This window comes from Thunnus albacares, chromosome 2 (genome assembly GCF_914725855.1).
Source record: "Thunnus albacares chromosome 2, fThuAlb1.1, whole genome shotgun sequence".
NCBI classification, from domain to species: Eukaryota; Metazoa; Chordata; class Actinopteri; order Scombriformes; family Scombridae; genus Thunnus; species Thunnus albacares.
Window position 1 is genome coordinate 22,202,327 of NC_058107.1, and position 26,846 is coordinate 22,229,172.

General features: G+C 39.3%; 2 protein-coding genes and 1 long non-coding RNA gene across 13 annotated transcripts in view; all 3 read right to left on the reverse strand.

Moving 5' to 3' along the window:
* pdlim5a (PDZ and LIM domain 5a) overlaps positions 1–1,377 on the reverse strand; it is a 64,400-nt gene extending 63,023 nt beyond the window's left edge. For all 11 annotated transcript variants that reach the window (XM_044373217.1, XM_044373210.1, XM_044373198.1 and 8 more), the window contains exons 1-2: positions 1,239–1,377; positions 453–704 (exon numbers count right to left, since the gene is read on the reverse strand). In XM_044373217.1, coding sequence (XP_044229152.1) covers positions 453–548 — 96 coding nt within the window. In that variant the 5' untranslated portion in view covers positions 549–704; positions 1,239–1,377. The remainder of the gene's footprint in view (positions 1–452; positions 705–1,238) is intronic.
* Positions 1,378–5,457: 4,080 nt separating this feature from the next.
* LOC122970775 lies at positions 5,458–10,192 on the reverse strand. Its single transcript, XR_006399324.1, has 4 exons — positions 10,054–10,192; positions 9,702–9,761; positions 7,624–7,756; positions 5,458–5,581 (listed from the first exon to the last, which is right to left on the reverse strand). It is a non-coding gene; the product is annotated as an uncharacterized LOC122970775 (long non-coding RNA).
* A 2,876-nt stretch (positions 10,193–13,068) lies between these two features.
* opn4xb (opsin 4xb) lies at positions 13,069–26,170 on the reverse strand. The gene is made up of 9 exons (XM_044373250.1): positions 25,192–26,170; positions 20,999–21,132; positions 20,662–20,865; positions 20,199–20,370; positions 19,365–19,526; positions 17,729–17,836; positions 17,378–17,549; positions 16,773–16,919; positions 13,069–16,550 (listed from the first exon to the last, which is right to left on the reverse strand). Exons 1-9 carry the CDS (start codon positions 25,356–25,358, stop codon positions 16,143–16,145), a joined length of 1,674 nt encoding a protein of 557 aa, XP_044229185.1. The 5' UTR covers positions 25,359–26,170; the 3' UTR covers positions 13,069–16,142.
* Positions 26,171–26,846: the final 676 nt, after the last annotated feature.

A 26,846-nucleotide genomic window follows, 5' to 3' on the forward strand; every position in this document is an offset into this window, starting at 1 on the left:
AAGTTACTTGTTCAAGCAGAGGGACTGAAGCCAAGAGTTGTGTGCCAGAGCTTTGATTGCTGTACATTCACTACAGACATTCAAAGTGGAAGTGGAATACATAGAAAGCTTTTTTCTGCCTGTTCAATACATGGCAGATGGCATATGATTCAGTGGAGCTATCAAGAGCATGCTTGTGGGGGTTGAGTCGAGTGGACAGAGGTGGTGTAAAGATGGAGAGGGGGGTGGGAGTAAGAAGGGGAGGAAAGAGGCATGAAAATCAGTTTTCAGCTTTTTTAATCACTTATCAGCCATATGGCATTTCTGGAATGCCATTCTACAGCTGCCCTCTGATGAATGAGTGTATGTGTGTGTGTGTGTGTGTGTGTGTGTGTGTGTGTGTGTTTGAGTAGACCTATCATTATGTGTCTGTGTGTGTAAGATTTAGATGTGTGTGTGTGTTTTAGTCTTACCCTGGAGATGGTGAGGGGCATGTTGAAGTCTTTCCCTCCTTGCAGCCTGAAGCCCCAGGGGGCAGGGCCTAAGAGAGTGACACTGTAGTTGCTCATGGTCTCCCTGATGATGTCAAATGCGCTCGGTGTTGATGTTGCTGGCGAGCGATGATGTCGCAGATCAGGTGATAATGACGATGTCACTGAGTTTTGATGACAGGTAAGAATTCAGTCAGAAGTGCTATGCCTCCCTTTAAGATGTTGTTCCAAGATCTAAGGGAAGATATGACAGAAAAGCATACATTAGATTTGTTATTGTATGGTTATATAAGACAAAGGAGGCAAGAGGGAAATTTTGTGATGGATATTCAAGAGAGGAAAAGAGTAGTCAAGCAGATGCAAGATGCAAAAGGAGGACAAGAGAAGCAAAAGAGAAAAGAAAATTACAATATATATATATTTATATACAGTATAAATAAAAAAAGTACAGTATAAATAATAAATAAAGAGAAAGTACACAGTAACCATTCATTTCCATGGCAGAGAATGTAAAAAAACAACATTTAATTATAGAACTGACTACACACTCTTCAGCAGGTGAAAATATAAATACATACACATGCAAAGCAGTAAAATATTTTTATCCCACTACACTAGAGTACGCTGCAGCAGTTCAGTAGCACAAAACACTTACAATTCCCCCCAGAAAACCCTCACCAGAGGACATTTACACAGCTAGCATTAATATAACTGCAGCACATTTCCTATTATTTAGAGCTATTATTAAATGAATGAAAAAGGCTGTACCTCTTAAATGGAAATAGCAGAGAGGAAAATTATTCCTTTGCAGGCAGGTAGACAATATAATCCCTAGTTTCCCCTGGACTATCCCCTTCCCAGCAAACACACTGTGTGTGTGTGTGTGTGAAAGAGGTAGAGAGAGATGCAATGCTCTTATATACTGGGTAATGACAGAGGGGAGGGGAAAGGTGGAGGAGGGGAGAGAAGAAGAGGGAGGCGAGAGGAAGAACGGGTAGAGGTTAGGATGGGAGGAGAGAGGGAGGAGAAAGAGGAGGGGAATCGGCTATGGGTGGAGTGAGTGGAACACAGAAGAGAAGGAGAAATGAGGGAGATGATATGAAGGGGGAGATTAGGGGATGGGAGGAGACAACACTTAGAAAACGAGGGGGGAGAAGAAAGGGGGTTAAAAGGGGGATTAAAGAAAAGAGTGTGGGAGCAGTGCACACAGAGAAAATGACAAGGGGAGGGAGAGAAGGCAGAGGAGAGGGGACGGTTTATCTTTCATCCGGATATTTTGGGAACATGGACTCAGAGCTGCAGGCTGCTTCATTTAAGGTGGAACAAGTCATAGTCAGATCATGACCCGAGAACACATCCCAAAGGCTTGAATTAAAAGGTCTCTCAAAGGTCACCTTTCAAAGGACAAGATGTGATGGTGATGTCGATTTTAAACAAGCTCTTAGTCACCTTGTCGGACTGTTTCACTACGGCAGCAGTGTTACCCCAATATTTTGGAAAAGCCATGCAGGGATGAGATTGTCTTTCAGCTGATGTCACACTGTTTTGTGCCTTTACCTCCTAGCTTATAAATTGAAAAACAAGTTTAACCAATCAAGAGATTCACTGATATCTGCCATAATCTGAATTTATCTGTATATTTTAGTTCTTGGGAGACTATCCTTGTCCTAAGAGATCCATAAATAATCTTAACATATCTGTATATTTTGCTACAGAGATGAGAATTCTATTTGGCATCAATAAGCAATCTAGTGCCTAAATGCAGCGCTATCATTTAATCTTTATTTATACATTGCCTCATTATTTATATCCAGACAGCTGGCAGTTCTTCTCCTTCTGCACTTCTGCACTGGCTTTTACCCATTCCCCTTTTCTAGCCCAGACAGATCAATATTGACTTTGTATTTAGACTGATATAGTAGTGGCTCAATTAAACGCTCATCCAATTCCTTTCTTGGCCCTGACCACACATACACACACTGTAGTAAATCTTGCCAAATCATAGCTCTGCACTTTGTTAACTGGGCTTGTTAAAGCAGCCTGCTGAGTCCACAGTCAGAAGATGATCTCTAATAAAAGAGCAACAAATATCAGGAGGAGCGGAAGCTTGAGAAAGAAGATAGATGTAAACTTGGAAGAGACGTGGCTGGACAGGGACTGGAAGATCTTCAAGATAGATAAAATGAGAGAGAAATTACACAGACTTAAGATGGAGAGGCATGAGGGGGAGGCAGGAAGCAGGCTAACATCTGACCTTTGCACCATAAAACAAGATGAGAATTCCATTTAGCCTGCCTCTAACACCTTCTATGAGATAAGATCATGATGGATACATGAGAAGATTAACCACTCTCAAAAACATGCACATAAAAACATGAAATGCTCTTCATTAGCCTGCTAATGAATGTTCCCACAGAGTGTCTAACACAGACAGTGTGCACTTCTCCAGAGCAGCCAGGTTTAACAATAGAGCAAATCCTGGGTAGAGCAGAGACGGAAGAGTCATTTACCCTGTTTCCACTGCAGAGCTGAGGGGGTCTTGTTGGGGTTAAAGGTATCTACAATTTTACTGCAAATGTAATTACAAAAGGCAGTGTTTGTTTTAAGCTATAGAACAGATGGCTGTTCATGCTTGTTGTAAAAAAAGGACAAACCGCAACTTTTTTTGGGGAGATAACATGGATTATGTGTAAGCCCTGGTTGGCCCTGTTTGATCCTAAGGTGAACGCCATGGGAGCTAACCCTTCTTAGACCTGCCTGGCCCATTAGAAACCAGCTTAATGCCAGCAGTCCGGGGGAGTCTGCTATAAAGATACAATGAATTTTCACCAGATGGTTAAATGAATTAAAACCAGGGCACAGATCAGATATAATCATTGTTCATATGTTGTATCCTGCAACAGCCGGTCATACATCAGTTACCATAACATCCTTTTCTTTCCCTTCTAGATAACAGCCCTCATTTAGCACAGAATGTATAAGGTCAGGGGTATCCAAGGTAAACAGAGACCAACAGTAAGTCAGCTGTGGAGAAAGAGAGAGAGCGAGAGAAAGGAGAGTAACTGTTAAGTCTAGGATATTGAACCTAGGCCCTGTAAGAAGTAAACAAGACTGAATTGAATATTTGTAAAGCCAAATCAAAAAGGTGAGAAAAAAACAACATACAGTTAATTTGGAATGTGTATGTATTGTGATTAATAATATAGTCAAAACAAATCTAAATAACAAAAAGCCATAATACCAAACAACAAAATGGGTTGCTTATCAGTCCAAAATGGCCAATTTTGGTTTGTTTGTTTTTGCTGTTTGGACAAATGACTAATGCTACTGATTACCTGACAGAACAGTCTTCTAGGCAAAACTGAAAAATCCCAGTGTGTTTGGTAAAGTTTCCAGTCTGTTCGTCATGAGGAAAAAACACATCACAGTATCAACAGTCCAACATGTGCACAGATTGTCTCCACAGGAGGCTTAAGCCCATTTAACCATGTGCTTTGTCATTCTTTTTAAGGCCTGACTATGTAAAATGTCCCACTAGGGCAGTAACATCCAGCAGGTTTACAGTGACTATGACTATTACAGTGACATGTGGGCCTGTTTAACAACACTTTAAACAAAATGTTTCAGGGATGTAAATCACATGTCCTACATATCAAGAGAACTGCATCCAAAGATTGCTTGAGTAGGACCACTTTGAACTTCAAGGTGTAAGAGGGGGTGAAAGACCAAAATGTCCTTCTTTCTAGTGCAGTGTACAGTGACAAATCCCTTACTTAACAGACAGTCTTTGTCCAAAACAGGAGGCCCAGCATTGTCCTCATTAAATATGAACAAGTTGCCCTCAATTAAGGGTAAAATTGTTGCTTCCTGTCAGATTTAACAGAAACAAACCACCACAGAGATAAGTGATGTTCTACTTCTACAGGCCATCTTTTTGGAAACGCAAAGACAGGGTTTGAAAAAGGGGTCTACCTGATAAGGATACAAATGAAACCACCTTCCAATTAACAACCAAATTGTAATAAAAAAAAATAACTGTGGGTAAGAAGCTGCACATGTGTCGTATATCAATGTCCAATTCCCATGTAACAAGAGGACTGATTTTGAGTCCATAGTAGATATAATTTCTAAAATATGGTCCTTCCCATGGGCCCGCCAATCTATTTCATTATCTTAAGACATTTGATCAATTGGCTGTATTGTCAAAAATGGCCACTGGCCAAGAACTGTAACAGAGAGAACAAAGGGGATTTTTGAGCCACAGGATATTGATATCAAATACTAACAATAGAGAGTGTGCTATATCACAAAACCTCAGACACCCTGCCAGTCCTTTGTTCTGTCAAATAATCTATTCCAGTCCCCATATGCTCACCTCTCCACATGCTTAATGATCACAGCTTAGCAGCCCCCAGCCAAATACACGGTCACACGGTCACACACACACACACACAGACAAGCTCCACCCCTTAATGGTATGATAATCTGCCCCTCTAAATGACATTTAATGCATCATCCATGTGAATAAAAGGGGGACACCCGCCCCCTATTCTGCCAGCTGCCCCCCACACACAAACACACAAACACTCACACACACACACACCCTCTCTCTCTCAACATGGAGGGACAAAACTCACACATTCTCTCTCTCTCGCTCCTTCTCTTGTGTATAAATTATTCGTTTCACGTCAAATCTGAAGACAATAGCTGTTAGGTGAAAAGCAATAATTCTAAATTAGTTTAAAATCCTTTCAGTGAAATTTATAATATACAAAATATAAATATACTATAATGGGCAACTCTCAGGTGTAAGCATGTCTAACTGTATGCTGAAAAAGGGTAGATTATTCTGTCAAGTTTCTTTGAATAAATAGGAGCTTAAGACTGTGGGAAAAAGACCAGAGGTTATTTTATGTTACAAATGGGATGTCTCTGCCTTACAGCGTCATGACAAAACAAAGATATGCTGATATAAATAAATGACTTCAAAATACCTTGGCAAGGCAGTTTTGTTTAGTGGAAAATAGAAGAGTGGAAATTGTAGGTATTTTGCTGTCTCCATCACTTAGACTGAACTTGGAGGAAATGGGCAGCATGCCAGCCTAAATAACCTACGGTGAGAAAGCAGACACAAATGACAGACACACACACAAAACCCCACAACAACAGGCACAAATTATGCTGTATACAAACATAAATTCAATCACAGGTGTATATACATAAATCTGAATACACAGGTAGGCAGACAAACATGTGTATAAGCTGTTTACTTTGGGGAGAGTATTTGTCTGCCAGCCATCTAATCAGTCTGACCCCTCCAGACTGATATAAGCCTAACTAATCCCGCAACCCATCTCTGTAAATACTGCGCAGTTAATGCTTGTAGCCTGTGGGGTTTTTTTTCCTAAGGATTTTAATTTGATGGATAGAAGACATAATTCTCTTATAGATTGTAAATCTGTAAAATTCAGTGTTACCACCACTGGGGAAATGCACATACCACACAAAGTCAATGTTATTAGTAAGATTCACGTTTTGTCCCAAGATACATAAACACTGACCGCATGTCTGGAATCCAGAGATGGGCTTATTATCAGAACCCTGTATCTCCTGTGTGAGCTCAGTCACTGTTTATAACTGCTCGCTTTCACAGTGGAAAATATTCCTCCCAGCTTACCAGCCAACCAGACAGACAGAGATAGACAGACCTACACGCTGAGAGACAGATAGCTCAGCCCAAACGATTGTCCGTCCTAAGGAAGATAAACTGAGAGAAATCTGGCTTCAGGCACACAGAGACATGAACACACAGGTGCACGCACACACACACACACACACACACAACCACACGCACACACACACACACACACACACACACACACACACACACTCTCTCTTTCTTGCTCTCTCTCTCTCTCTCTGTCTCTCTCAGACCGCAAATGTACACATAAGTGCATAACTGCTTAATGTTTGGGTCAAGTCTGGGTCAATCAAAGAGGGGCATTTTAAAAGCCAAGTGTAATGTCGCCTCTGGGAAATACAGTATACAAATTTCAATGAGACCATTTGGGATCAGCTGCTCTTAATCATTCCCTCCACCGCCTATTTGGAAGGAAAGTCATAAACACTCAAGTCACTAACTTCTCCCTTTTTGTAGCGCCAGTCTCTGGCAGAAATTTCCATTTTTACACACAGACAAAATCTAAACCTTATGAGCAGATTGTCGTGAACTAATGAGCACATTCATGCCCATCAGAGGATGAACTATCTTTCCTTTAGGATCAGACTGAGGACAAATTGTACATTAGTAACCCCACTACTGGTGAGGTTTTGAGATGAAATACCTTTGAAATGTGGGTTCTATTAAACATTGCAGCATCTAGGGGACACTAGCAGTTCTTTACAGAAATGTGCTGTGTCCCAGTCCCAGCTTGTACTGTAGTACAAACTGTTTATGACTATGTTTTGAGCCACTAGTGTATAGAAACTAAAAAAGTTTTTGAGTGCAGTATTGATAGACACTATTATACCACAATGCTATGCAGCAGAAATGGAGCAGCTACTTGCAGCTGGATAATTGAAATGTGGGCAGCGGTGAGACAGCTCCAAGAACATCTTGGAAAACAAAAAATAAATGATTAAATCTGGAAAAAACATTGTTCTTTCTTTTTGTTAAGTTTCCAAATTTGAAATTGGCAGTAGCTTTCTAAAATTTTCCAAATTGCAGGATGATTGATGTCTACTGGCGCACTTCTCGTATGATTTTCTGTACACAAAACAGTAAGGTACTATTTTTTGTTTACTAACTGCCCAAAAAACATGGCAATTCGACCATACTTTATAGTGTTAGTGTATTTCGTGTATAATTTGGACAAAGCTTATTTAAACCATGGCAACATGCCCAAAATACATTTTCCCTTCTCATAATTCACAGTAATATCTTCTGTAACATGTGTTGATTGTATCACAGATGCACTTGTGTGTGATACTGCCATCTCATAATGCCAAACTGTCAAGTCTTCTGACTTGACAGTTTGCTGTGTCATAACCTTTCAGTCACGCCTCGATCAGACTGAATTCATTATATCGGCCTCAATGTCATGACACAGGCTTTGGTGGATGATGAATTATGCATGGATGGTGTACTCCCTACCACTTTTAGGCCAACACGCTCCCATGAATCACAAGCATAGAGAAGACAGTCTGTGGTGCAGTGAGTAAACTTCTGTGCCTTTCCAATGTGTTGCTTCCTTCCTCTCTAGTAGACAGTAGCTGTTCTGTGTTGACTGCAGAAAGAGAGGGAAGAAATAAACACAGGATAATAAGAAAAAGTGGTGAAATAAAACCGATGAGATCACATTCAAGATTTGACTGTCATCAGCCTACTGAAAAGGCATTATCATCACACATCTGTCCCAAATATATGGGCTAGTAGGGGCCTACTAAGCCAACTAATAGGTTCAGGAGGCTGTTATTACTTTTTACTTTTTATTACTTTATTTCAGTAAGCCAGTGTTGGTGGAGCCAGGTAGGCTCAGAAGGCGTGTCAGGCATGTGCTGTCACATGATCGTCAAGTTTCTTTCTGTGAAAACTAAAAAAAAGGCTGACATTCCTTTTATTCTCAGTGGAAAAAGCAATATTTTAAGGTAGTTTCAGCATTAAAATGTGTTTTGATACCATTTCTAGTGAGAAATGTGCATTTGGTTTTCATTATATTCATTCAGTGAATGTATATGATGTTTAGTTTGTCAGTTATTACAAAGATTCTTTCAGGTCTTTCTGTCGTTGCTATGGTGGTTGCTATGGATGCTGCTATTGCTGAAACCACGTAGCTTACATGTTTGAATCATTGTCTTTGCGTTGTGTCGTTATCTGAGATGTTATGTTATTTGTGTTATTTTATGTAGCTGAGATTTTCTGTGTTCAGGGAGTCCCCCCCCTTTACACACAACAGAGATAGTCGTGTTTGGATTTGGATAGTTGTGATTGTGGCCGACCAGCGGCAATTTGAAATGGAATGAAGCCTTCCCACAGCAGACAACCCAAAACAGGAGTTGAACACGCCAACTCCACCCACAACACAATGCTCTTCCCTAACCCTAACGTGCACTAAATTGCATCAAATCTTGTATCATGGCCACATGAATGGGATGAAGACAGGGTTATCATACCGGACTTTACGTTTCACAAACCCGGCATTTAATCCCGGCATTTAATCACTTTCATATTTCATCGCACACTATAAACATAATTTGTAACTGTACCTTTTATAGACAGCATAGTTAGAAATTAAAGTGTTTATTTTTCATATTGAGATACGGTATGTTTACACTAAGCTTGACATTATTTTAAGTTACCCAATGAGAAAAGGCACAGAGAAAAAGAAAGATGATTATGTTTAACTGTGTGTGTGTGTGTGTGTGTGTGTGTGTGCATGTGTGTTTGCATGTGCGTGTGGGTGTAAACACTACCACCCCAGCCCATATATCAGTGACCAGAGGCAGAGCTTTAGTATCAGCGGGGTCTCAAGGGGAGATCAAAGCATCTGTTCCTTTCAGCACAGACTAAGGCATGACTAAACATCAATACTATCCCACCCCACACACTCTCCCAACACCTCCCCTCCCTCTGTTATATGTGGGGGTGTATATTTCCACTATTTATTAATTTATTTATTTATTAGCTTAATCCTACTGGACAAAGAACAGTTACATGCCGCTCATTGTTATATTATCTTCTTTCCATCTGCCCTCAGCTCATGTTTCTCCATTTTATAACTTACAAAGACAACCAATCATAAGAACCAAAGATGTACTTTTATAGCTTGTTTAGACTGCACAAATAAAATATGTGTAAGTTAACATCAGTTTTAACAAATGCATCAAATTTGTACCATGCAGTAAGAAACCTATACAGCCTGATACCATCTAGGACAATGAATAATAGTGAGTTACTATAGGCAGCAAGGTTAGGAAACATATTGAGTTGTTGGCACCTTTTTCTCTTTTTTCCCCCATCTCCTAACCAATTAGCATACCACCAATTGAACTGAGATAGCCTAGCATGCATGTAATAAAGTCGAACCTTGACAATTGGATTTTATGTGAAATGGAAAAAATACCACTGAAATGACAGATTTGATGACCACAAAATGTAACCTAAGTAAAATAAACTACAAATACGACTATCAGTGTAAGCATTAAAGGTAGACAATGCAATATTTTCACCACCGTCGGTCCTGCTGCGGCCACCGGAACAGTTTGACGTTTGACGTCCTCCGCCACTGAGCTCTGTGTGGGAAAAGGTGGGTCTATCAGTAATGTAGCGAGGTCATTACAGTCAGAAAGTGGGCTCCACGCAGCGTAAAATTAATTTCTCCTGCTTGCAAAAGTGTTTTGCGCAAATTTATTTTGTGGACGAAAAATGTTGTTTTAAAGTGATAGCAATAACTGTATGTGGCAACTGACATGATGGGTTTGGACCCTGACTAAGAATTAAATAAATAATATGTGAATTCTTTGGTGTTTTAAAAAATATCATTTTGAAGGACGTTACCAGTGATGGATGTTATGTGGTACAAACCTCAGACCAGGTGTGTACACGGGCTCCCCTGCGCGTGCGAGGTGGGCGGGGTCGGTCAGACTGACAAAAGTGGCCGCAGTCAACTGCCAGGTATGAGTTACATCAGAGGCCAGTTATGCTTGTTAACTGGTTATTATGCATCTCCAGTTTCAGTTGGGAGCAGTTTTGGTTTCACTGCACGCGCTTACGCTTCCCTGCATGGTGATGTAATCTCTCTTTCTCTCTCTCTCTCTCTCTCTCTCTCTCTCTCTCTCTCTCTCTCTCTCTCTCTCTCTCTCTCTTTCACTCACTCACTCTCTCTCTCTTATTGCACTCTTGTACATCTGTCTGTCATTATATTTTTGGTGTATGGTTTGGATTATATGTTATCCTCTGTCCACTTGTAGCAGTCTCAAACAGCAGGTGGGATAAAGCATCATAATTTCAGTACCATCATATGGTAAAAATAATCATGTCATACCTGTTGCCTGAAATGTCAAGTTCAGTTTTTTGAATGTTTGAGGTGACAAGTGCATCTTCTCTCTCTTTATAAGGGTGAGTTAAGTGACATTTCACTCATTTCTTTTACTTCCCTGTCTGAATAAACTCCACTTTCTTCGGATGGTCCCATTTCCTAAGTTGGGAAGTCATTCTTCCGACTTCGATGTGTTGTAAATGATAATGTGGAAACAACATGGACGCTACAAAAAAGATGTGTTGAATTTTGTCCCAGACTTGTTGCTGCACCAGCAAATTCCCTAAAATCACTAAAATATTGCTTTACCTGAGTTGTTATCAGGGTTAATGCTAATAAATAACTTTTCTAACTTATCTAGGACACTCTATGTGGACAGCAATTAACTGTTACAACATTAGGGAAATCAACAGGTTAAAAAAGTGGGACTTATCTCTGTTAAATCCTGCACTTTCATCTACCTGATGTAAGTGAAGTCTGCTGTGAGTTTCATTGCGGCTCTGCTTGCAATGTGTTCAAATACTTTGTGAAGAAAGAGGGCCCTAGTGTGGCATTTATAATGTTGGTCATGGATGTATGGATGGTCGGATACAATGTTAAAATATTTCAAGTGGGAATTAGATTCTCCAAACTAGGCTCTAAAGAGAAACTGCTTTATAGGTTCACTCCAAGTACTCTGAGGCACCAACTATCTGCTCTGCAGTGTATTTTTATATAGTGAGCACTGGAAGGCTCTGGAAGGCTCTTTAGTGTTGAGTTGATAGCTGAGTTGATAGCTGTCAAACCAATGTGCAAAAAGTGACAGAAGAACGTGCTGCTAAATCAGATTTCAGTACTAAAGGATATTTCTGGAAAGTCACATGTGTTGAGAACGGTCAGCCTTGTAGTCTGTGATGTAATAACCTTAAAAAAAGGTCAACCCAGTGGCGGTGAAACTGTGAAACCGGAGGAGGAAGAGCAATTGATTATGTCAAAGGCAAGAGTTTCTTTCCATCAAACAAACATTTACTTTTGTCCAGCATGATTCTGCATATATGACATTTTTCCAAATATTTTGACACCACATGAATACCACAAAAGAAAGAAGCTGTATCGTCTTACATATTGGGTGAATTTATTGCCAGGAAAATATGATTCACTACTTCCCTCTAGTGGTGTATTGCTGATATTACATATAAAATAGCCATATACACACTGCCCAGTGATAGTAGGGTACGGTGTATGTATTACTAGGGAGCATTTTGCATTGTGTCAGTGTTTTCTTCCAATAACAACATGCTTTTTTAATGTCAGACATTTGAACTGTCATACTAGGGAAAAGCACAGGTGTAATTTTTCAAGACAGTCAGGTCAACAACAGTCAGGTCCCCAAATGAACATTGAAATAGGTTTTTCTTACCATAATCTTTCCTCCTGTTCATACTGGCCATTAAAGATCCCTTCATAATGCAGTCACAATGTAAGTGATACAGACCAAAACCAACAAGCCTCCTTTTGTCCAAAAATTATTTAAAAGTTTATCTGAAGTTTATCTTATTACAGTCTTTTTAGTGCCAAAGTCCCTCTTTTTGTTATTAAACTTCCACCGCAGGTCAACAGGGAAACACTGTCCGAGGAAACACAAAGAGGGGTTTTTATGCTAAAAAGACTGTAAATGTGGCAGATATCCACTTGATATGACTAACTCAGCCTGTAGCCTCATATGAGCTTCACATCAACTTTTAAATGCATTTTTGCATAAAATGACTGTGGATTTTGGCCCCCATCACTTACATTGAAAGCACATTTGAAGGGAATCTTTTAATATCCAGAATGAACAAGAGGAATGATTACAGCAAGGAAAACCTCTTTCACTGTCCATATGGGCACCTGACTGTTGTTTTAAGACACACTTTAAGAATTGTGAACCTATCCTTAAATGGCAGTTCGTTTCTCTCTAAGTGTCCTAGTAAGCCAGGCCAGTGAGCCAGCATGCACAATAGCAGGGTCCTGAAACTGGGCACACCTGTTAAAAATGCAGCCATTATTGTTATTGATATTAATTACACCTGTGCTTTTTATGCTGTAACATGTAAAATATCTGTAATGATTAGAAAACCACTGTCTGTCTGTTTTAGAAATCCAAGACACATGCAGGTACGAACCTCAAAGTCTTTGTCTGAATTTGTATTTCACTCTGTTGTTCTGCTGAAACCAGGGGTTTCATGAAGCATCTTTTGGAAACAGCTCAAGTATAGCTACAGAGTATAGTTGGAGGCAAACAGTCAGACCCATCTTTTAACAAGACACTAAAATGATTCTAAATGTAGTGAAATTAGTATAAGAAACTGACAAAATCTATCTAAATCTATTTCCTTTATCCTATTATATGTCGAGGCTATTTTTGAACCTACTTTGTTGCAGCAAAGCAGTTGTGCAGACTGGAGTTCTACACAGCTTTATTCATTTTAAGAGCATCATTTTGGTCAAAGCAAATCTCAGTTTAAACAATAATTATTGTGACATGAGTCCATATGCAGTAGCTTACTTCAGCTGGCCTCACATGTCCAATGCTGAAAAAGTAAATTCATGAACTTTATTGTACCTGCAGGAACTATGTCTTAGACATTATCTCAGCAGCATGAGGGAAAGAAAAGCAGCACATAAAACAGCAACAAATGCCATCTTGACAAAAAGAAGTATCATACAGACATCAGCGTGGCCTGAAAAACACACATCACACAATCAGCCAACAACATGAAAACACATCAGTAACTCATAGGTAAATCAAGAGGGTAAAGAAGTGAGACTTATCTTATTAAGTCCTGCACTTTCATCTACCTGATGTAAGTGAAGTCTGCTGTGAGTCTCATTGCAGCTCTGCTTGCAATGTGTTCAAATACGTTGTGAAGAAAGAGGGCCCTAGTGTTGGCATTTATAATGTCGGTCATGGATGTATGGATGGTTGGATACAATGTTAAAATATTTCAAGTGGGAATTAAATTCTTCCAACTACTACTCTGTAGAGAAACTGCTTTATTGGTTCATTCAAAACGCTCCGAGGCACCAACTATCTTTTCTATGGTGTATTTTTATATAGTGAGCACTGGAAGGCGGCCCCTCTTTGGTGTTGAGTTGATAGCTGTCAAACCAATGTGCAAAAAGTGACAGATGAACGTGCTGCTAAATCAGATTTCAGTACTAAAGGATATTTCTGGAAAGTCACAAATGTTGAGAACAGTCGGCCTTGTAGTCTGTGATATAACCTTAAAAAAAGTTCAACCCAGTGCTGGTAAAACTTTGAAACTGGAGGAGGAAGAGCAATTAATTATGTCGAAGGTGACACTGTAGTCCCCAGTGCAACACTAATATTACTCCCCAATTTCACTATTGCCATTATTCTTTTTAAATTAGTATAACTTGACTGTAAAATAGTAATAATCACAATAATATAAAAAAAAATAACACAGCACATAACATGCGTCATTAGAAACATTATTATCCAATAATGAGGTGACCTTCAATGTGGCTCATTGAGGGTGAGGAGGTTTTTCCTTTCCTCCTCTTAGCTGCACCCATTGTTTGAGTTCAGCATCAGGAATTAACTATTTTTCTTCCCTCTAACACTGAAATATTGGATTTTATGAGAGTGATGGTTGAAGATTTACAACAAAATTAATACACAATACTGAAACAAACATTCAGCCTCATCATCTGTTCCTGTGGTGTAACTCTAATACTAGACACCATATTAACACATATCATTGTTGTTGTTGCAAATCATGTTCACAAAATTTCAGGGAATGTTTTTTGCTGATCTTTGTTTTCTGCATGAAGCACAAAGAACCAAAAGAACTTTTTTAGTGATTAGGATGATACTCAAATATCTTCTTGAACACAAATGTTTGAGGGTCACTGGGGCTGTCAATGAACTGCTTGATGTGGACCTTATCAGCCGTATCATACTTTAACCATAGGTTATTTGCCATACTGTAACCACACTTTCTCTTTAACCATACTGTAATTTCCATGCACATCCAGATATAAACAATATAATAAATGTTGGCATCAAATCGGCAAAAATGTGGTCATTAAATGTGATCCAGGGTATTGCGCAATCATCCATGTTTTAGTGATAGGGTTTACTCAACTAACACAGTACTTAGACATGAGGTTAAAGGTAACACATCTCTGCTTTTGGATTCATAACTTCCGGATAATCATGCTCTTCTCAGATTGATGAAATTGTGATAAAAGTTGGATTCAGACTGTTAGAATATGAACTAACATTCGTGAATGTGCCATTTAGGAACAATATCTGTTGTGATTCATTCTCTTGAGTGAGTCTGCCTGAACTGACAGAATGGATCTCTGAAAGTGCAATAAATTAACCAAATTAAACAAACAAACCAACAAAAAACATCTATAGTAAACATCTTTGGTCGTGTGTACATAAATCCATTTTGCTGGTGCATCCTCCCTATAATGGGACTTTGAAACACACACTGACTCAAATTACAGGCAATGACACTGTAGAATTCACAAGCAACAAAAATAGTACATTTTTTTCATATAAATAGGAATAGTGGTGAAGTTGTTACACAGTGTCCACATGATGAGCAAGACATTAGAAGTCACCATGAAGAAAATGAAGAAAGTTCATTGTTTTTATGACACACATTTGACCCTTCTTCAGTCATTGGACTGGTATCAGCAGCCTCACTTTTTCATTATGCCGCTGTCTCCCTGACAATGAAAAGATGGAGAAGTCCACATTGCCTAAAGGAACTACTACACAACTAAAAATGGTTGCTTTACCTACTTTTCTTGGAGTTGTTCCTTGTGTTCATAGTTGGAATGTTGAGTATAGGCTACACTAAAGCGAAGCAAAAACTTTCTTCTTTTGGTCATTTTTGGTCTTTTTCCCAAGATGGACATACAGTATCAGTGTTCTTGATTTGTTGTGCAACCAACAGTACAACATTTTAACACATTTTTTGTTCAGTTATAAGCAAAAAGCAGAAGAACATTACCCTTAACTGACCAAACACTGGTCTAATTTCCGATGCAAATGTCCTCTTTTCAGTCTCCAGGAAACACATTTTATTGTACCTTAGCTTGAATACCTTAACTAAGAGTCCGGTCTGTCAAACTTTGGCCCTAAGCTCATGAAAATATGTTGCTATGCTTGTCATTTTGGGGGAATCTAACAAAAATATGCTGCAACCCATGCTGCCCCTCAAGGTGCCCCTGTCCCTGCCAAAGTCTGACAGACAATGCATACTGCATAGTGGAACCTGGTCATAATGTTTCATTTTTCATACCAACTTAACGTTTCTTCTGTACACGAGTTCTCCCAGAAAAACAAAGTGAAAGTTGAAGATCGGTATTAGGTTATTACTTTGTTCATGTGAGAAAAAACCTTTTAAATGTTTCTGTGTTGTCAGTATTGAGAACAAATGGAAAAGCTTTGATTGTCAGGGTGAGACAACAAGGTCAGAAACAGAAAATAAATTAATAAGCTCAATGGACGAATACTCTGTTCAAAGCCAACACAAGCCAGAACCTGTAGTGAACAGTTTGGTGTGATCTGAAATAATAATAAATAATAGAGTTTCAGTGGAGAGGAGTGGAAGGGTGTCAAATCAATAGCGGGTCAAGAGAGTAACTCCACTGCCTCAAAGACTTCTGATGAGAAGTTGAGGCTGACAAAAACATTGTTCTCCATTGCTTCAGCACTGTCCTCCAGGCAGACACTGTCATGTTTGATGAGGCTGCTTTCAGATGTCGGACTGATGACAATTATGCGTGGGACACCCTGAGGTGACATTGGATCAGCGGATGGGACTCTTCCAAAATTAATGGAATCGACAGAGTTGCTCTTGTGGCTGCGCAGCCTATCTCTGATGCTGCCTTTCTCCTGCCCAGTGTCTGAGGGCTCATTGGTCAGACTCTGGCTCCGCCTCCTGGTAAGAACTAGTAGGGGGACAGTGGCGATGGTGAGAGAGCTGGAAACCAGTTCATGGTCACAGTTGCTGGATGAATCTCTCATGGTAGATGGATGCTGGCATTAAAAAAACAACACAAATAAAACAAAAACAAAAGACATACAAACACAAATACACATGCATAAGAACATGATTTGCAAAATGTGAATGCATGATACATGAATGCATGCAGGGTCCATTCAAACACATAAGCACACATGGTACAAAAAAATACAGCAATTATGCAAAACACTTGTGAGCTGATTTCACACTTTTTTATGTTGTGTTTGTTTTCTCACCTTCTCTGCTGCATGGGTCTTTGTGGTCTTCCGCTCTAAATGTTTCCTACCGGACTTGCTTCTGCGAGAGTGATTGTATGATGACATGCTTCTGAAGGAATCACCAGACTTCCTGCCCAAATGCTCCATCTCTACATCCCTCAATACCTGCAGGAGAGAACAACTAGTCTGAGGATCTGAATAATTAGAGATTAGTCACCTCAGATGAAAATGTAACTGTTTAACTTTGCTATAATTAACTAAAAACATGAACATAAACACATTCCTCTGAGAGTAAAACTCAAAATGCTTAAGAAACTAAAGCCACAGAGTGATGATCTTTTTCATAGATGTATAAGAGGGTGTTAGTCAAGTTTTAGAAGATTCATTTCTACTGTATGTTACACATGTTGTCCAACATAGCTCAAAGAAATTTTTGAAATAATTTCCTCCTGCAACTATGTTGCAAAAAATAACAATGATTAAGTCGTAATAGCTAAATGGATAGAAGATTGTGTGCTATGTCTTAGAGATTTTATGCACATCTTCTGGATTGTCTTGGATTTAGCTTTAAATATTAATTGTAATGGGAAACTTTGAGTTGGGGGGAATAAATCTCCACTTACCATGTCAGTGGACTTGCAGGAAGTGTTAATAAAGTGAGTCCTTGATGCAATGGACTGTCTACTGATGATGGAGTCCCTGAAAGAGGACTCACTGATGGAGGAGGAGATACATTCCTTTCGAGGAGTGGGAGACAGAAACCACAAGCAAGGAACCTTCTCTGCCAGAGTCATCCTAATGAGTACAGAATAATGGAAAAATATTGATAGGCTCAGATTATTTTGAAATTTACACATACAACTGTAGTTTGTTAAAGTTTGTAAAAAAAAAACAACAACCCAAAATTAATTTATTTACAATACAAAAGAGAATTAAGAAAGAAACACAACTGCACTGATTCATCATTCATTTACCTGTATTTGTTGTGTATGATAGCATAGATGAAAGGATTGTAGATGGTGGAGGCTTTTGCGATAATGGCAGGGACAGCCTTGGAGTATGGCGACAGGATGTTTGCATGCCTGGATGGGACAGAAAAGTCAGATCAAATGGATAAACCTTTTTCCATTGCAGTTTGAAAAAAATGATCTTCAATCTTGTAGTCTTTTCTGTTTGTAGCGTGACAACACAAAAAGCCCATCACAACTCAAAGTCCCTTTATCTCTCTATATTTTGTAACATAGTGAAGGGCTATATTGGGTCAGGGATTAGCCAAAATGTGCCAGCTGCCACAGAGGGGTGGTTCGGGTGTGCTTTTGTGTGTGTGTGTGTGTGTGTGTGTGTGTGTGTGTGTGTGTGTGTGTGTGTGTGTGTGTGTGTGTGTGTTTGTGTTTGTGAATTGGGGGGGGTTGGCATATGAGCAATTTCACCGTCTGCTGTATGTCATTCATCTAGGGACACTTCTGCCTCTAGCTGACACAGGGTTATATAATGACACATTTCACACCATTATTGGTAGATTTTTACCTAAAGTACACAATGCATACTCTACATCAGAGTGGCAATCACATGGAAGTATTACTGCCATGCCCCCTGTGTCAGCCGCATGTGGGTTTCATCGATGTTTCCAAATGAGCTGGATTTGATTCTTGATACACAATGAATATTTGATGCATAGATACATTTTTTAAATAAGGAGACAGGGTGATAAGATTAGATTTTGCCTTGCTGTAATGCAGTATTGTGCATTGTGAGATGATGCAACTGAATACAATGAAGCAAAGATAAATTAGACGAATTTATGCTATGGTTTAGTTTGTGATTGCTTGCATGAAGAAATCACAGATATTAATAATGGAAAGATGGAAGAGAACATTATTTTATTTTATCCGTAGTACAACATGAAATTCAGTCAGCTCTAACACAGTTCTGTCAAACAGTTTGTTCCTTATTGATAATACATCTGGCGCTAAGAAAGTCATAGTTATATTTGTTTAAAAAATGTATATGCCATTATAATTAGGACCCCAGTGGCAATTTGGAAATCCACTTTAAACTGAGGATAATGTGCCTTTAAACCTGCAAAGACTGTATGCCTTCTATATTAAGTTTCAACATGTTTGGTATGTTAACACATAGAGCATACTACATTGTGCATGAAGAATATCTCTGGCACTAGCAGCAGGTACAGCATGTAAGTCTGTGCTGAAATGAAGTGAGAGGCAAAAAAATGTGGTGTGTGACCTCAAAGTCACATGTGGTGAAGTCAAGTGAAGTGTCTTTCATCTCCCTTGAGCAGCGAGTTTTTAGGATGACTGTTAAGACTTTTCAGCCTGACAAAGATGGTAATTTCGTCTGGCGGGGCTTTTGTCTGTTTGCTGTGGGCATTGTTAATTGCTTCTGTTTTGTCATTGTCACTATGTTTCTTTCAGTTATCCCTCTACAAATTAAATATGTAATTGGTTAAAGCAATATGAAATATTGAGCACACACTGGTTACGTTGTCCATACTATTACTTCATCAATAATTATCAACAAATCCAAAATTTACAGAAACATAAAACCATCACAGCATTAACATTTTCATTCATACAATAAATTAAGTCTTACCCAGCCCAGGAAATCAGTGTGACACAGGCGTATGGTGACCAGGAGAGAACATAAACCACAATGACAACAAAGGCGATCTTCGCCAACTTCCACTCACTCCTGATGGACCTCTGCTGGATCAGGGTGGATTTCCTCACCTGAGCTCCCAGCTGTTCTACCTCCCTATAGATGGAAGAGGATGGAGTGAGCAGTTGGTTAAAGGAGGAGCTAGATCCTAAAAATTATTAAAGGTTCTATATGTAAGAATCAGAAATACCTTCTCATTAATGACACCATTGGCCGTTAAGTGAGCTGCAATCAGCATTGTGTTGCTCACACTTGCAGCGAGCAGCAGCGTGAGACTGATGTGAGATGAGGTGATGTCTTTTTCCTCGCTTACCCTTCTCATAATAACATAAAAGATCTCTGTCTTTTGCACCGTGCTTCTGCAAAGCATCTCTCACTCCCAGTCAGTGTTTGTGCTCAGGAGTGGGCGACTTGTCATTGTGGGGGTGTTTTGTTGTGAAATGTGTAGTGGTGTTACTGACGGAGGCAGCTAGATGTGTCATTAGCTGGACAGCTAATATCTGCACAGTGTTTCTACTCAGATTGCACCTTTTTTTTCTTACATATAGAACCTTTAATGTTGTTAATGTAAACCTGGACAGTTTAGGTACTATTTACAATAAAACAAATCTGTACTCATGAAATAAATGATCTTAGCTGAAATATATATATACAATTAGTGGATTTTGTAACAGTGGTAGTCATGGATTCTTTCTCTCTAAATTAATATATTTTAATTGCTGTCTCATTTACTCACACAAGCCCGAAATACTATACACATACACCCACCTGCTAGTCTTCCTTATAGCCAGAAACATGAAGACATAGCAGTAGAAGATGATTCCCAGTGGTATAAAGAAAACAAAACAGCACAGCATCATCGTGTAGCTCCTGTTGGCCAGTGTGTATGTGACATAATCCCACGTACACGATGTCATCAAGCCCTCAGGGATATAAGAGCCTAGAAGTAACAGGAAGTATGAAATCTGTTAAATTATGAATGGTACAGCATGTTTAGTTGATTTGATATCATTCGATGTGATGTCTGTGTGGATTAAGATCACGTGTCAACTGTGTCACTGTATGTGGATGAATGAAGATTAGTCACATTAAACACTGCATCAGTTTTTCTACACTTACTCTCATACAACACATGAAGTGCATATGTTAATAAGCTTGAGTTCCCTGTCAAGTGACGTAGAAGAAATGTCTGACTGAAATGTAAATAACTTCCTGGTTGAGGGAAACTCACTCCAGCCAACGAGAGGAGCCAGACTCCAAGCCAAAGAGTAAAGCCAGACCATGACGATGGCCAACGTGGTTCTTCTTTTGGAGCTCATGTGCATGGCTTGCAGCGGCTTGGTGATAACCAGGTAGCGATCAATAGAGATGGCCAGTAGATTTATCATGGAGGCGATGCCAAACAAGGCGCCGCAGAACGCATACATCTTACAGCCTAGAGGGAGGGAAGACGTACAAATACAGTACCAGTCAAAAGTTTAGACACACTTGAATGAGAAAGTGTGTTTTACAAAACTTTTATTCATTGAGTGGAATGTTTTGTAATAGAAAAGAAAGAAGAGAGTTACCCATCTCTCCAAACACCCATTCCTTGTAGAGGCAGTTGATGAAGAAGATGGGGGACTGCGTGAAGGCCATTAGGAAGTCGCTTACCGCCAGGTTCATGATGAAGTAGTTAGGCAGGTTACGAAGCTTCTTGTTACTACACACACACACACACACACACACACACACACACACACACACACACACAAACACACATGCACAGGAAAGTTTTATGATCAGTATACACAGTTTTGATTTGTATTTTTCAGAGAAAGTTTAGTTGTAATAATCAGTTTGCTGATTAGAGGTTTGTTAGTACTGTTGGTAATGTAATATAAATAACACTTGTATTGGCATGTTGTGATTATTGCGATTGTCAGTTTAAGCTTCTGTATGGCTTAGAGTACAACCAATAAATAAATAAATACACTCGAGAATGTCAAGTTAATGAACATGTTTTAAGGCATATCTCGTCTTAACAAAAAAAAAAAAAAATCTGTGGTCCATTTCAAATTTGGAAATTTGGATTTGCAAATTTGAAATGGACCACAGATTTATTTCTTTTTTTCAAATGTTATTTATATGCTGCCAAATCATAACAGAAGTTATATCAGGGGACTTTTCACAAGGGGCACTTTAACATCATCATGATGTTAAAGAGCGATCTGGGCTATAGGCCCTTTGTTTTCTTTTCTGTTGGTGACTTTCTGCCACTGTGCTTTTCATCATCTAAAATGCCAACTGTGTGTGCTTCAAGTGTTTTCCAAGTATTTCAAAAATGTTCTCACAGGACTTCCTCAGGACTGATGTTAGGTCATTGCACATCACACGTGCAAGCTGTACTAATATGTTCAGCACAGCTAACCAGAAGGAATGTTCCATCTGCTATTTTATAAGTTTTCCAATTAAACCACTGCAAGGCATTTTTCATTATCCTTTTTAGAGGAAAGGGTAAAAAGTCATGAGTCACAAGTTTAGTCACACTTGTCCCTCTCAGTTGTTTAAATGCATTCATTGATGTACACACACTGTTTTGTTGTCAGCATTAATCAGACATAAGCTCTATATTGAACTGGTCAACTCTGTGTGAACCTGTACTCATACCAGCTTGATTAAGCACTATATTGACCTGCTGTCTGCCTCCACAGATTTTTATTGATTAAATTCCGTGTCTGTGTCTCCTGAATTAAAATTGGTTGCTCCCTGACCCTGATTGAACACAATAGAATAAAATGTCTGTGAGTAAGTGTGTACTCTGTTTTTGAACATGTGTGTGCGTGCGTGTGTGTATATATATATACTGTATATATATATATATATATATATATATATATATATATATGGCATGAGTGCCCAGGGGCCAATTTGCTGTGCTGGAGGGCACCAATGTGAAAAAAAAAGAAAAACATAAATAGAAGGCATTTTTCATTTTGGTGGTCAGTAACAGCAAATACAATATTTAGCCCATAAATCACTTGATTTACTTTTTATTTATTATTATTCTTATTAATAAGAATATAAATAATGAGAATAAAACGGTGCAGGGGTCTGTGGTGGTGCCTGTTGTTTGAGGTACCAGTGAGACAATGAAATACACTACAGATTAATGCATTTACGGACTTATCTGAAGGGATAGGAATGGGAGGGCTGAAGTTTTTCACACACTGCCAGATTTGGTCTGAATGCGGCTAGGCAGAGAGGGAGCAGGGGAGCGCTGTTTATTTCAGTAGTAACAGTAGATACACTTTATTGCTGATAGAAAATATGTTCAAAGACGGTTTTACTAATCTACCCTGCTGTGTGGAACAAGTACATCTTCATATTCCTGAGTGCTACGGTTAATACATGGGTTAACAATTATATTTTCTGTTTTATAAAGACGAGAAGGAAAATCAAGTCCTTTATAAATGTTCTATCTGCTGTTTCTGACCAGGAAAATAAAAATTGTCTTTCTGTTCGTGGGAAATGAAAATCAAATCATTATTCTGTTTTCATTCCTTTAATTTCTGTTTCTGAAACAACAGAACAACAAACAACCATTATTTCTAATAGCTTACGCAGTGCAATACATTGTGTCTATGTGCTATTCCTTATACCTTCACATCACTTTACCTGGTGCGCTGTGATCATTCAGCTGTTGAAATGGTTGCTTGCAATTATTATTTTTTATTGGGCTAGCCTCATTTGACATATGTGTGTAATGATTTTTAGCATGACATGTTGCATTGGGATGTGAGTTGCATTGAGATTTGAGCATCAGCGTAAGGGCTAGTTAGGCATTTGTAGACCCATGTCTATCTATGGTGTCAGGTTTTTTGGTTGTGTCTTACATTTTCCTGTTGCATGTGTGTTGAGCCTGTACTTCAGCAATAAGTTCCTGTAAGTCTTTGGTCTTTATAGCCATAGTCAATTTACTTTTTATGTGTAAAGTGGGAGGAGGGGGACACTTTAAGTGTGGTCACCCTAGGGCAGTGGTTCTAAAAGTGGGTCTGGGGACCCGCAGGGGTCCTGGAGGGTGTTTCCAGGGAATCCCGAGCAAAAAATGGTATAATTTATTTTCACTATTATGGCCATGGGTTTCATACCATGTCTGTAATAAAACATCTAAAAGCAAAAATCTTATCAAATGCGGGTCCGTGGTCTAATTTGTATCAGTTTAGGGGTCCTTGATGTGAAAAAGTTTAAAGAACAACTGCCTAGGGCACCACACTGTGTTAATCCAGGCCTGACTACTGGTGTATCTATGTGTATGTAAGTGTCTGTGCGTGCATGTATTACTTCAGCGTTCCCTTAATTCCTAGAAATTCATCATATCGAGTGACATTCCACTTGAAAGACAATTATCTCCATCCCTCCCTCTCTGTGTGTGTCTCCCTCTCTCTGTCAGAGAGAGTGAATGGATTTTCTTGGAACCCATAACATCATGTACATTTCTGATTCAGTAAACACAAATTATCAGTGCAACACAATGGAGAACCCATCTAATCCATCTACTGTGATGGGCAGATGGAGTGTAAAAGCTCCCGACAATCCCCAGAAAACAGACACACACATACACACACTTTCCATCTCTGACCCAGTTTCTGTTCTGTGAATCAGTTAACGTCAGTAACACAGTAAGGTCAATAGTAGTCCAAATTATACAACGCATAACACACATACTCCCTCCTTGACTTCTTACAGAAAGTTTACAATTTAAAAAGACCCACATTTTTCAGAATGACATGCAATATAAGAAAAAGTCCTTCATATTTGATAATACACAAGTACCTGTTGCATATGATACAACATTAATTGTGTGAATTTCTTGATTGATTTGGATTTCATGGTACACTTGATCTATGGAGAAATGTATAATACTTTACGTAGCTATATTAACTGTTTCAGTTGTTCATGCTTATATTGTATATAATTTATATCTCATTATGTTCTATTCATGATATAACACCATACAATACTGTGCTAGCTACAACAGAGAAGTTTAGTGGCTCCTTGCAAGACAGAGGTGTTACCATTACTGTACATTATGTTCTCAAGGGCGTAAACCACTAACATGGTAACAAAAACAGACCATCAGCTCCAGAGTGAAAACCAAAATCCATTTGGGTAAAAGTGAAAAAAAATACCCATGTTAGGGCCTCATTTGTGATTTCATATCCCTCATGGCATTGCACCTGCTGTACAGAAGAATATTTGCATCATAAAAAAAGAAGGGAAAGTTCATTCAAATTCAAAGTGAAACCTCTTCATTTTGCTTCATTTTGGACAGATTTTGCTCCTATGAACACTAAATTCCACTTTGTTGCCATGCAACTACAACCAGGACACTAAGATGCAAAGATTATTTTACTGATAATCACCAGTTTTTTGGAAACCTCTTGATCCTCTGGAGAGTAAAAGACATGACAAACACTGACCCTCACTCTGCAGTGAATTTAAGTGAGTTTAAACCTCTTAACCTGCATGCAGATTGTATTTGGCAGAGGTATTATGTCCCACCCTCACACACACACACACACACACACAACTTAGTCTTGCTATCTGTTTTTCCATCTGTCTAGCTCTCACTGCCAGATCAGAACATCTCTGTGAGTATAACATCTTCTCAGGGCTTTGATTAAAGGAGAGACCTGCTTGAAATATAGTGAGGGCTAATACAGTGAATTCAGGGTGAATCCACTGAAAAGGACATGAACACATGAAGACACACACTCACCTATAGAAGGCAAACATAACCAGGGCGTTGCCAGTGACGCCCAGCGTCCCGATGACAAAGACGAATATTGCGACAATATAGTGAGCATGGTCAGGCACATCCACCTTGTTGAAGAAGCTGCTCTGGGTGTGAGCTTTCTCTGGCTCCATGCTCTCAGTGGACCACATGGTTCAAACACCTCATCAGGACTGTCAACCTGGCAGGATGCAGGTTCACCAGTTTGTAATCCACTTCTTTTTGCTTCTGTCGGGCCTCCATAGTTGTATCATTTGCAGAAAGTCAATGCAATGAAGCCGTACAGAATCTTCCACAAATTGTGCTACATTAAGGTCTAAATTGATCAAGATTCATTTGACTGTTTTCAACAGTCCTTCCCATCATAATTCATCCATCTAGTACTTTGTTCTAATTAGGAAGGACAATTTGATTTCCAATTTGTAGTAGAGGTGAGATGTGAAATGTCAAATCCAATCAAGTCCATATGAAGTACTTACAAAATGTTACCAAGTTATTAATGTTAAGTTTTTCAGAAAAAAAATTAACAATAAGATCTAAAACATGAAAAAATATATTCTCTCTTTTATTCCTTTGTTATTTCTTTGACTGTTAGAAAATACCAGATGAAGTCCACAGCTGAGCACGTCTCCAAATGAAGTTTAGAAGCGATATCCATGTTGTTCCGCTCTGGTCTGCAGTTCAGAACTTGTCTTCCACCAGCAATCTCAAAATGTTTCCTCTTTGATACATGAGTTATTCAGCTGATAATATTCTCCAGTACATTAATTGCCACCATGCAGGCACTTTGCTGCACATTCATTGCACATTGTCACTGTCTGTCCACTCAGTGTTAGCCTGCAGCTTCTTCTCCCGTCACACCAGCTGTGCACCAAGCTCTGAATCAGTGGCCTGCCTCTGATTATCTTGCCAACTAGCAAGTCCTAACCTCTCGTCTCTCTCTCTCTCTCAATGTGTCTCTCCCTCACTGTCCCATGTTGCTATGGGTTGCGGTCTCTACTCTGCCCCTTTGTCATACCCTCTCTCTCTCTTCCTCACTCTTTCTCTTTTCTGCTCAAACGCACTCACTCTCTCTCCTCTCTCTCTCTCTCACTCCTACCCACCCTTCATGCAATACGGCCCAGCTCTGAGCTCTAACCCTTTAACTACCAGATTCTTACATAACAGACATGATGTTCACTAGCACTACCAGTATCAACAGCCATTTTAGCTCAGACGTGCATTAGACTTTGCATACAAAGGATGAACACACAATGTACGTCTATTGATTCCTCCCAGTCAACGGCTCTTTACAGCAGTCATTGACAAGCTGACCAGTCTGTGAAACCTCCTGCATGCATGCAAGCACTGATGCATGCTGCACAAAGACATTCATGTTCTGTTCAAATGGTGCACATTCTGCTGTGACATCATTGTGCTCACAGCATGCACAGACTATATAAGATCCCTCATGGAGCCAGGAAATTAATTGGTCTTCCCACTTCCAACTCCAGCCTCACCACAGCTCTGACTTGCATTGCACACTTCATAGTCCACAATTCAGGACTTCTCCAACATAGCATACCCTTCCTTTCATCTGTAGATACAGAAAATTTTCATCCTCTCTGCTATATATCTAAAATGCACTCCCCAGCCTCAGA

What these genes read in the sequence shown, in the direction of transcription:
- opn4xb (XM_044373250.1), bottom strand. Translation starts at nt 25,358, where the DNA reads ATGTGGTCCACTGAGAGCATGGAGCCAGAGAAAGCTCACACCCAGAGC. An exon ending in GTTATGTTTGCCTTCTATAG is followed by an intron (nt 21,133 to 25,191) that starts GTGAGTGTGTGT and finishes GTGTGTGTGTAG; the next exon opens with TAACAAGAAGCTTCGTAACC. An exon ending in GGCTCCTCTCGTTGGCTGGA is followed by an intron (nt 20,371 to 20,661) that starts GTGAGTTTCCCT and finishes TGTTACTTCTAG; the next exon opens with GCTCTTATATCCCTGAGGGC.